The following is a 12,739-nucleotide window of genomic DNA, read 5'->3' as shown; positions in this document are numbered from 1 at the left end:
GGTGGTATTCACATTGCCTCTCTGAGCCATAAGCAATCAATCTGCTTATGTATAGGTTAGGAAAACATTTTTTTCGTTACCTGATTTCCATTAAGCTGAAAGCTTTTTCAGGAGCACTTGAAAATGAGCATTTCTATGCAAATAAATATAATTTCAAATGCAAAAAGTTTCTCTAAAAAATAAAAATTTTTTTTAAAAAATACAACCTCTTACCATACAAACAATGTAGAAATTCCCAATTAGACATTCCAGTGCTGAGTAAATAACCTAAAGGCACTACCTGAAAAATCAACCCTCGGTAATCTACCCATTGTGACTTTTGCCCCTGCTCAGAAATCCTATATACATTACATTAACATCACAGTCTTGTGTTCTCAAGCTCATTTACATAGCTTGGTTGCAACAGTCACTACAGAGTTCCAAATTACCTCTTCCAAACAACATCAGCACAAGAAAAGTTCTTCAAGAGTTTCATGAAATGGGTTTCTATGGCTGAGCTGCCATACATAAGCCTAAGATCACCATCACAGTGCAATGCCAAGTGTTGGCAGGAGTGGTCTAATGCACACTGCCATTAGAATTTGGAGGAGTGGAAACATTTTCTCTGGAGTAATGAATCACACTTCAATATCTGGATGTTCTATTTGTTACAGTGAATGGAAATTTAAAATCTACAGCATAAAATGTCATTCTAGAGAATTGTACACTTCCAACATTGTGGCAAAAGTTTGGGAGAAGACCCTTTCCTATTTCATCATGACAATGCTATAACATATAAAGCTTTAAACGTTTTAGCCCCTGACTTAGTGAGTTAATTATTCCTCACACTCCTCCAAGATAATTTAATTCACAAGATACTGGTTATGTGAAACTTAACCGGTATATCTAAAATATAACCATGTATATCTAAAATTACAATGCTCTTATAGAGCTCCTGTCTTATAGAACAATCTTCCTATGTATGTGCGGGCTTCAGACACTGTGCGGGCTTCTGTCCTTAAGCGTAGGTCTAAAACTTACCTCTTTAGTCAGTCCTATAGTTAGTCCTATATCCTGGTCAATGGTCTTGAATAATCATGGAGTCTATGAAATTAAATGTGGATGTCTGGACTGGGTAGGGAGCTTAGCGTCAAGTGTCAAGCTGGCTGCTACAGAGCTGATACACTTGGTAGCTTAGCTTAGCGTAATATTGGCATTAAATAGACACATTTACTCTGCATATTGACAATCTTTATTGTGCCTAACCTTATCTTCTCTGTTTCTTTTTCTCTGTTTAGCTTTCCATGGGGATCCTGGCACTTACTTCACCCTGAGCCCACGGGATCGCTCCAGCCCTGTCCCTCGCTCCATGGTCATGGACTGCTTCAGCCGTGTTTCTCCCTTGCCCATGCCCTGATGTAGCCTGGAGCTCCAGATCTATCACCTGGCTCCTCTAAACTGCACTATACTGAACTATACCATTTGGTCTTCTATTATTCTTGTTAGCTATAACCTAAACGGTAACCTGCTTAACCCATTTTATTTGCTGTGATAGATCCCTTGTAGCATTTCTGCTACATTTCATTCTACTGCTACTTTACACCAGGCTGGCCAGTGGAGGATGGGCTCCTCTATATAGTTGGGTTCCTCTCAAGATTTCTTCTCATTGGGGAGTTTCTTCTCACCTCCGTTTGAGGTCCACACTAGAAGATTATTATTTATTTTTTTTACCTCATGTACTTGCTAATTGGCGGTTCAGGACTGGTGTATGCTGTTTGTTCTTTTTTCTATGTCTATTACCTTGCTACTCTATAAAGCATCTTTGTGACAGTTCTCTGTAAAAAAGTGCTATACAAACAAAACAATTTAAAATTAAACTGAAATGCCTCTGTGCACAAAGCAAGGTCCATAAAGAAATTAGTTTGGTGGGGAAGAACTTGACTGGCTTGCACAGAGCCCTGCTCTCTACCCCGTCAAACACTTTTGGGATGAATTGAAATGCCGATTGCGAGCCAGGCCTTATGCCTAACATCAGTGCCCAACATCACTAATGCTCTTGTGGCTGAATGGAAGCGAATCCCAACAGCCATGTTTTAAAATCTTGTGGAAAGCCTTCCCAGAAGAGGGGAGGCTGTAATAGCAGCGAAGGGAGGACCAAGTCTATATTAATACTCATGGTTTTGCAATGAGATGTTCAACAAGCACATATGGGTGTGATGTTTGGGTGTCCACATACCTTTGGCCATGTAGCGTATATTGATAGTTACATTAACCTCTTAAGGCACAAGCCAAATTTTGCCAATCCTTGCCCATTTAGGGGGTACCCTATTTAAAGCTTTATAACTCCAGACGTGAACACCACAGAGACTTGAAAAATGGCTTAAATGAAGCAAGACATTTGTACAATTTACAATACTAACACAGATTAGTTTATATTCATAATTTTGGAAGAAATAAAGTGCCACAAATGCAATTGTTTTGACAAAAAATCCAAAATAAATTTGCACTTTTTAAGTTTGCAATGAAATACTGCGAGATTGAATATATGCAGGAGGTTAAACTATACATGTGCTAGGTCAAAAACGTCTTGACCACAAGTTCATAAAATCTAAGGGTGGATATGTAGAACTACTATAGATGTATGAAGCAAAAACTAAGCAGTGTACCCAGCATCTCCAAATCTATCCAAAATGTCTAAATTATGCATTGCTGTAAATCATAACATATCCATGTATTTCACTACAAATCAACTGTTTTGACTCAAGAAAATCACTGTTGCATAATTTTCAAATGGGAATTACAAGCTTTCAGTCAGTACGGTGGTCTAAAATAGCTAGGTGTCCAGAAACATATCCAAAATCTCTCCAAAATTGAATAAAATGCTTTTTGTCCATTATAAAGCATATAAATGAGCCCCTTATGAGGGTTTAAGATGAAACATTGCTATCAGATTAATGATGCAAAAACATTGTCACACAATGCGGTACAGTACCTAAATGTGTAATAATTAACTCGTGTGTATTTCTATACTCTGTACTCTCGTATGTTTTCTTGTATGGGGATGAGACAACATGAAAACAATTTTCACCCGTCCACCACGTTTTGGCAATGTTCCAGCTATGACGTCATCACTGTTGCATGCTTCACAAAAACTATTACACTTCCGTCTAACGCTTACATTACAGTATAAAATATTTACATTATATAACACCACTAACCTATTTAAAGATACTCAATTTCAAAAATAACGTATATAACCGAAATATTTTGAACGGTAATACTTACATAGCAATGATGAAATCTCCTCTATGTTCAGTAGATAGAGACAGAGACGGTATCAATGATATTGTTCTATTCGCTTCTGTTTTGCTCCAGAAAACGATGTCAGCTAGGTCTATCAGCAAACATATGGTTTAGCTATGTTCAGAAGTCCTCAATAATAATAGTATTTTCCAAGAAATTACGAAATATCCTTGAACACGTTTCGTTAGGTGCATCGTATTTGTCTGCTAACAGAGTGATTGCGTAAGTGAATGCTATGCTAAGAATATTTTCTGTTACGCTGACCTATAAAACGCTATTCCAAAAGCAGAATTAGACATGTTATACATCGTTAGAAAGCTTATACTCTCGCCTACCGAATAAATGAATTGTAAATCAAGTCAGACTGTACTAAAAAGGACGACGACGCCGTAAACAACAGGTGTGGTGTTACGCACAGCTATTTTGGAAGATACCCAGGCGTCACAGATGCGCCTATATTTCCCAAACGGATTGTCCAAGACAATATATGACCACGCAGTCTCAAAAGGGACATCTCTACACGTAAAACCAACAGTAAGGTTTATATTTATTCAATATTTAGTCCCAGATATTGACTGTAGAATGACATGGTATCATTTTTAAAAACTTTTTCTCGTTTATTTCGTTATTCAGTGAGCAGCGTTTTCACTGCTGTATAGGCATATCTTAGTGCTATTGTCGGGTTTATCTTGCTGCTATGACGGAATACGATTTTTTAGTGGTGAAAGAATATTTTTATTAATGCCAGGATAGACAATATTGTCCATTATGTCAAGGGTGGGGGGTGTTTTTTAGATGAGACTGCAGGGAGGGGGTGCGTGTTAAATGAACGACCGGAGCGACAATGGTGGGGCTGCGAAACTCCGTTTTCGGCATAGTTGTCATGTATCGTCTACTAATGAAACTGAAACAACGCGTTTCTGTTTTCATCTCACACGTTGGTTGCAGTAGCACCGAATGTTTGACTTTAGTAATCTAGGCACGCGGGCGTGCCCACCACTAGGGGCAATGCGCTAAGAGGTTAACATGCCAGCAATAAAGATTTAGTCCAATCTAACCACATAGCGACACTATAAAGATCCAAATATAAAGAAATACTGAAAATTTTATCAAAAATCACTCAGAGAAGTTGATGGCATGGTCCAACATCTCAGTTGGAACATATGTGTAAAACATGTTCCAACCACATTGTCAACCACATGGTCGCGCTATACAGATTTCTTAAAATTCACAAATTCATTTAAAAACACTTTAGTCAGAAAGATCCCTAATTTTCCCAAAATTGGACCATTTGCATGTTCCTGCATTCGTAGAGTCTCTGTGCTAGGAAACTGTTGTAATGCTGCTTGGATCCTGGAAATCGCTGTTTTCGGATACTGTATACGTATTATTCTTTTTAGATTTTTTTTTTTTTGTTCTGCGCCAAAAGTGTTTGCACAGCAAAAACTGTCTATTGTAGAGTAGCTACACTTGGCAGCTATATTCATCCACTATTCCGGTTAGAAAAATGACCCCAATTGGCCATAATGTGGCACTGTAGCAAGGCCACACTGAATTTTTAGGTTTAAGCTTACCAAGCTTGGTGTAAATCCTTCAATAGATGTACAGTATCTATACGTATTTACTGTTTCAATTCTAAAATATTGCATTTGCACACAAACTTTACATATCATGTCACTAGCCCATAATTATCCTACAACATGCTATCATTTTGACAGTAAAGTGCCCAGATTAGGGCAACTCAGAGTAAGGCATGATAGGTACTGCTCCTGATTATGTTTATCTCATAAAAAACACATTTTCAACATACAGAAATGCAAAGTTACTCACACATACAAGGCATACACTGTCTATAACTCATTCATTCAAACTGGCATAATCTAGGCCTTCCATTAAAAGTATTGATATCAAAATGACGCCAAGTTACTGTACTACAAACAATATAGGCTATCTTGCCTCACCGAAATTAAATAAGCTGTATTCCAAATCAGTGCTACCCAATGTTTCCTCAATAGTTTCAAGTCACTTGGCCCTGTGTGTATAAGCATACAGTACATGGACAGGCCAAACATATGTGTGGATGGGTTTGTAAGAGTGAAGATTGATTGAATAGGTGTCAATATGTTCAATTTGTATTGCTACGTATGTATTTAGCTGCCCAGCCTTTCTATTGCAAGACGGCAGCACGTCTCTACCTGTCCGTATGCTTATGTGGCTGCTCTAGTGCTGTGCTCTAGTGTTGACTGAGTGATATCCATTGTTTGAGTGATATCCATTGTTTCTGAAAAATACCGGTCAATTTTGCGAGTTGTTCGGATAATACTTGATCTGTAAATCCGATGTAGTCAGTCTGGTACAGGCTGAGTCTGGCTAGTTCTGTAGCCATGCAGGAAACGTGCTGAGCCTAGTTGCGTTTATTATATAATTCCAGTTTAAATAAAGGAACCTGTCCATCACGCTGTGTACTTGGATCATATGTGAAGTGTGGCTTACATTTCTCGCCGATTCTGGAGGACTATGGAGCCTGCTCACCTCTCGGAGCTGGAATGCCGACACGCCACTTGATTTTGATGAGCCCAAATTTCTCATGACAAAGGAAAGTGCTTCTTTCTTGGCTCTGATACTGGTACTTGAAATTGTATTCCTATTGTTTTAGACCACGGCTGGTCCTGATTTAAATTCAATCTGTTTTACGTGAGACGTCACGCAACGTCATCATCTGACTCAGGAGGACGAAAAAACTTGTCAATTATTATTGCACTGACCTGGATTTCGTCAATTTTCTTGCTCCTTACCACATGCCGATCAACATGTTTCCTTTAGCACCTCTTTTGCTTTTATTGATTGTACTGTATCCACATGAGGTGCATGAAAGGTGTGGAGAGCAAAACGTGTCTCATCTTTTATTCCTTCGAAAAGGCACAAAAACTGGGATTTTAAATCTTTTAGGAGCTCTCCCAACTGGATCACACAAACTACTGAAGATCTCATGACTTTACCCTATTTTATATAAACTCTGGAAAAGAAATTCTGGAAAGTAATGAAATTTTCATTTGGGAATGTAACCACAAATGAGTTGCCAGCCCGCATTGTAAAAGACTCATGCACTCCAACTGATAAATCAGCCATTCTTAATTGCATTAATGAACATTTTATTTCTTCAGGTTTTTTATTTGAGTCTTTACATCCAGATCCAAAACAGCCTAATAAGCAGCGGGTTCACTCTTCACCACGCCCAATTAATTCTATGGTTCAACCATTCAATTTTGCTCATCTTGATGTGATAGAGGTCCATAGAGCCTTAAAGCAACTGGAACCCAACAAATCCGCAGGTCCTGACAAGCTTGATCCTTACTTTCTCAAATTAGCTGTAGACTTTATAGCAGAACCTCTGACTCTTAATATCATAAGAGTGGCCTTCTTCCACCAAATTGATCCCAAAGGTGTTGGTAAGGTTGAAGGTCAGGGCTCTGCACAGGCCAGTCTAATTCTTCCAAACTGTTCTTGACAAAACCATTTCTATATGGTCATCTTTGTGAGCTTGGGGAGGGGGGCGTGGCTGGGCCTTACCCAAACTATTGGGGAAGCACAGAATGGTGATATATCCATTGAGGTTTACCTGCCATGCGTAGTGAAGCTGTCCCCTGGGCACGTCCTACAACATTGGATGCTTCACATGTGTACAAGCCCTCATCATAGCTTTTCACTGAAGAAAGGTACAAGGTGGCGTTCTTCACCCTAAGGACAGAGAGGCTGAATTAATGCAATCTGGTAGTAGAACATATCAGTTGTGCATTTTTTTTCATGTGTCAATTATTTACATGGTTTTTCATTATTATTTTGTTCAAATCAAAGGTTCCCAACCATGGTCCTAGAATATCACTGGGCTTTTTTTGTTACACAGAAAGAATGAAGCCGTAACGAAGCAATTAATTGGCTTCTTGGGTTTTAACTGGTTACTGATTCTAAGGTGCAAACAATAATGCCCCTGTCTGGATGACTGCAGAGCAGTCAGCATTTTCTCCACTCTCCCTGATTGATTTACCATTCATTGGTGACAAAACTGAAACAGAAACCTGTTAAAAAAATCCATGTATCTCAGCTGCACTTAAAGCATGTTGGAAAATCTATAGTATCACACAGCACAAAATCACTGCCTGCATTCTAACCCCAGTCCGGCATAATCCCAACTGCATAATTAACCCCAGCATCAACCCAGATATTTCAGTCCTCATGCAACCAAACTATGAGTGGAAACAACAAACTGTGTGTTCTAGCTTAATTAGTGGATGGTACATGACAACCAGCCCCAATATGGAGTTTCCAAGTGCTACGATAGCATTTACCAAGCATCCCCTCCCTGCAGTCTCATCAGTAACTCCTCCCAGGTGGAATTATGCTTTGGGTCATTGTCCATTTGGAAGAGCCATTTGCGACCAAACTTTAACTTCCTGGTTGATGTCTTGAGATGTTGCATCAATATATCCGCATAATTTTCCTTCCTCGTGATGAGGAAGTGAACCAGTACCTCCTGCAGCAAAGCACCCCCACAACATGATGCTGCCACCCCCGTGCTTCACGGTTGGGATGGTGTTCTTCGGCTCGCAAGCCTCACCCTTTTCCTCCAAACATAACGATGGTCATTATGGCCAAACAGTTCCATTTTTGTTTAATCAGACCAGAGGACATTTCTCCAAAAAGTAAGATCTTTTCCCCATGTGCAGTTGCAAACTGTAGTCTGGCTTTTTTATGGCAGTTTTGGAGTAGTGGCTTCTTCCTTGCTGAGCAGCCTTTCAGGTTATGTCAATATAGGACTCGTTTTACTGTGGATATAGATACTTTTGTACCTGTTCCCTCCAGCATCTTCACAAGGTCCTTTGCTGTTCTGGGATTGATTTGCACTTTTCCCACCGAAGCACGTTCATCTCTAGGAGGCAGAACACGTTTCATTCCTGAGCAATATGACGGCTGTGTGGTCCCATGGTGTTTATACTTGCGTACTATTGTTTGTACAAACGAACGTGGTACCTTCAGGCGTTTGGAAATTGCTCCCAAGGATGAACCAGACTTGTGGAGGTCCACAATTTTCTTTCTGAGGTCTTGGCAGATTTCTTTTGATTTTCCCATGATGCCAACCAAAGATGCACTGAGTTTGAAGGTAGGCCTTAAATACATCCACAGGTACACCTCCAATTGACTCAAATAATGTCAATTAGCCTATCAGAAGTTTCTAAAGCCATGACATAATTTTCTTGAATTTTCCAAGCTGTTTAAAGGCACAGTCAACTTAGTGTATGTAAACTTCTGACCCACTGGAATTGTGATATAGTGCAGAGGTTCCCAACCTTTCACAACTCGCAGCCCACATGCAAAAGCTTCCGTGGTCCCTCATTTTACAAATGCAATTACACATGTAATAATCAACACTGAAAATCATGGACTGACCTACACAAGGTCACACGGCTTCACACATTGATAATTGTGATTGGGGGAGCTACGGGGGGGCTGGGCTAATTAATTTTGACACAACAAACAATAAAAAATAACAACACTATTCTTACAGAAAAAAACATTAAATGATGCCGGGCTAATAGGGTGCTACTGCATAATTGAAATGTACATTAACCAGTGCAACGCAATCTGAGTTTGCTTTCAAAAAACTTGATAGGCTTGGACACATACTCGCCATGCTTGGTCTCCAGATGACGCTGTAATTTATTGGGTTTAAAAGCTTCGTTTGATAAGACTTCTGAGCATACAACACATAGCGGTAGATGCTCATTTTCAGTTCCTATGCATGTAAAGCCTAGGGCTAAGTACTCACTGCTGTATTTCCTTCATTTTGCTTTATGTTTCTTTTCAGTGTCAGACACTGGAGCTGTTTTCTTACTGGTAGATGTACCAGCCTCTGAATCTTTCCTTTTGAGAGACCCTGTTTGTAACCACTTATCCATGATAAATTCCAGTTTGAATAAATTTAAAAAAGAAGTGTTTTAGCACTGACGGTTTAGCTTGCAGCCTTGCACACACTTCGGCAAGCCAACTCTTGATATCTTTCATGTTTATTATCTGCACTTTCCGGCCAGTTTTAAGTTCTAAGTAGTCCTACAGTTTTTCCACTACATTCAAAATTTTTACACCAAAATGAACGGCTAGTTCCAGACATTATTGCTTGTATTCAGATTTTTGATATATTCAAAACTTTTTGAAATATTCAAGCTTTTGTGAGCAATTTTTGTGGTCACTCCATAGAGGGTCACTCATGGACGTTTAGTGGGATGTTTAGTCGGACACATGCGCAGGTGGTCACTCACTCACTCATGGACGTTTAGTAGGACGCACTTCCAACGGCACAAGATTTTTAAGCACAGCTTTATCGCCTAACGTTACTTTAACCCTAACATGTTAGTGTTTCGCTTACTTTAGTTAACCTAGTTAGCGCGTACGGATACTATCCTGCAAGCATGAGTAGAAGCTAATGATACACAGCTACAACCACCGATACAGATGTATGGACACACGGACGCTACAACCACCGATACAGATGTATGGGCACACGAAGGATAACAGATAACATTACAGAGGTGAGGACATGTCATAACTAGCTAGCTATATAGTTAGCCAAGTTTTACTCATGACACTTTTAGGATATGACTAATCCCTGGAACATAATCGCTACTTGCTGATCCCCGGCTATATATGTAACGCTATGGTGTGCTGTGGGTCTGGACGGTTTCGTGCTTCTTCTGAGCTATGCGCACTCATTGAAATGCGTTGAGGCTTGAGGACAGTGCCAGTTGGAATTTGAAGCAAGCCCACACAATTCCTTCAGGAATTGTAACCTTTCTAGTTTTAATAGAACTTTTCCTAGCCCAAGGGCCATTGAAACTGATTTTGCCTTCGTGACCAGTAGGATGTGCTAATTTCCCACTTCTCTAGTCTTCCAACATGGCACTTTGTTTGGTTGCTAGGTGATGTCTGATGCAACTGTAAGCCTCCCCTTACGAAAAAATCATGTGTCCAAAAACCACATGCGAACACCCAACATGTGAAGAGTACACGTGAACTATAAATATAATTCGAGTTATAAAATGAGTGGTAATCTAGGCTAATTTAAGTCACACATTTTTGTTTTCACGTGAAAATTTTGAAAAGGTCAGTCACGTATGAAAATATGGCATGAAATCATTTTTTTCACATGTGGAAATTTTCATTCTCATGAGAAAGGTCAATCCTGTGAAAATGTCCAGTTCACACGTGGAATTTTCTTTTCACCAGAACTAGGTTCGCGTTGGTGGAAAGGGGGTATGTGACACTTGTTATTGAGAACTATGTAATCGTGTCCTGTCTTTTTGCAGGTGTGACATTTAAAAGATGAAAACATATAAAAATATGTTCAAAGCCGCCACACCCACACTGAGACATGGAAAAACCATACTCACCCTATGGTAACTTTTCCTCCTGTGAGTACCGACCAGCCTTCTTTTGACCATGTAATGGAAGGTGGTGGGTTTCCATATACCTGGCACTGGAATCGCACCTTGGATCCCAAAGTAGCAGTCACCATTACAGGCCAAATCTCCAGAGAGGGAGGATCTTGGGGGACATCAGAAACAGTTCATTTTGTTTGACCTAAATGAGGTATCACTATGAAATACTGATGTCTGTTTCTTACCGATGTAATAACATACCAAGTACATTCAGATAAACCTTCCTGGAAGACACAGCTCTGAATAGGTGAGCAATGGATGCCCGACAGAAGTAGATTCCTCTATCTTTGTCCTGGACTCTAGGAGATATAAAAAGCATGTCTATGAGTGTAGACCATAGATTTATATACATGGATACTAGATAGGCTAACCTGTCACTTAGGGACTGGGGCTGTTACTAAATGATAACCAGGTAATTTATAAGTAGCCTGTATAAATTTAATTATAAGATCAATGATTGTGTATTGCAGTGGCAGTTTATACTTTGTAAAATTGAGATGGGAGGGTATGGTGGTTCTGAAGTGTAAAACACAAAAACAAAAACTTTCAGCCCTGAGGTGCAGTTGCAACATACAAAAACAAAAAGGAGTGGTCCTGAGGTGCAGATGCAACATACAAAAATAAAAACGTGCAGCCCTGAAGTGCAAAACACAAATACAAAAAGAAAATGCAAAAACAAAACTTGCAGCCCTGGAGTGCAAATACAACATACAAAAACAAAAAGGAGCAACAAAAAGAATGTATGTTGCATCTGCACCTCAGGGCCGAAAGTTTTTGTTTTTGCATTCTCTTTTTGTTTTTGTGTTCTGCACTTAGTATTGTATTTTATTGTAAATAAATAAAATAATCATTAGCATTAGTAATAATCTGTACAGTATAGATTCAATTAAACAAACTCCTACAGGAGAACCAATCAGTTCCTTAAACTGAAACATTTTCAGAATTTTATAGAATAGAATAGAATAGAAAACTTTATTGTCCATTAAATATAAAATAAAATGGACATTTTCCTTTAGCTATGCTCATTGCATGGGCCCTTTTCAATTCATTAATTAAATATCAATTCATTTCCTGACTTGGAATTGACTGCAACTGTGCTTATCCATTAACTGAGGATGAGTGACAAAAGTCAAGTTATCATGTAAGCTAAAAACAGATGCCAAATAATATGAAAAAAAACCTAAAGAAAAAAGTGTCACAAACAAGTTAAAATGAAATTGACTGCTACAGAACCAAACATATTTATCACATTACGTGCTTAATATAGTATGGGGGTATGTCTGTCTCAAAAATAAATAAACAGCATGAACATTCCACAAATAAAATGATTCACAAAAATGCATATACATATACTTATACACATTGTGGCGCCCCAACCTACATTCAGCGCTCCACGGACACGCAGACAAGCCGGTCATTAGGAGAATTGATTGATTACAGGTATTGCCCACGTGAAATGCTGGCTTGTTTCCGCGTGGCTGAAGAGCGCACGGGCGAAATGCAGGGCACACCTGGAACCAGTTAAACCTAATGCTACAGACGGACGCATCAGAGGCTGGTATTGAAGCAGTCCTCTCCCAGGTCCGGGATGGGGAGGAACACCACGTAACCTACATCAGCCGTAAGTTGCTAAAGCACAAACATAATTATGCCACTGTGGAGAAGGAGTGTCTGGCAGTAAAATGGGCGATGGAAAAACTCTGATATCATTTGATGGGGAGGAAATTTAGTTTAGTGACGGACCATGCACCGTTAAAGTGGATGTGCCTGAACAAGGACAAAAATGCCCGGGTCACTCGCTGGTTTTTGGAATTACAAAACTTTAAGTTCCAGGTAGAGCACTGAGCAGGGAAGCGGCATGGTAACACGGATGACCTGTCCCGAAGGGGGGAGTGCTTGTGGACGGTCGCTCCCAGCCACAGCATGGAGCTGAGGAGGAGGATATGTGGCGCCCCGATCTACATTTG

The 12,739-nt window shown here is 39.6% G+C and overlaps 1 protein-coding gene across 4 annotated transcripts in view; it reads right to left on the bottom strand.

The window, feature by feature from the left end:
* LOC135233787 (myopalladin) overlaps positions 1 to 12,739 on the bottom strand; it is a 269,112-nt gene that overhangs the window by 147,933 nt on the left and 108,440 nt on the right. For 3 of the 4 annotated variants that reach the window (XM_064297674.1, XM_064297678.1, XM_064297677.1), the window contains exons 4-6: positions 10,974 to 11,071; positions 10,725 to 10,878; positions 6,902 to 7,020 (exon numbers count right to left, since the gene is read on the bottom strand). In XM_064297674.1, coding sequence (XP_064153744.1) covers positions 6,902 to 7,020; positions 10,725 to 10,878; positions 10,974 to 11,071 — 371 coding nt within the window. The remainder of the gene's footprint in view (positions 1 to 6,901; positions 7,021 to 10,724; positions 10,879 to 10,973; positions 11,072 to 12,739) is intronic. The other variant, XM_064297676.1, reaches the window with a different exon arrangement.

Source organism: Anguilla rostrata, chromosome 10, assembly GCF_018555375.3.
Source record: "Anguilla rostrata isolate EN2019 chromosome 10, ASM1855537v3, whole genome shotgun sequence".
NCBI lineage: Eukaryota > Metazoa > Chordata > Actinopteri > Anguilliformes > Anguillidae > Anguilla > Anguilla rostrata.
This window is presented reverse-complemented; position numbering and strand designations above follow the sequence as displayed.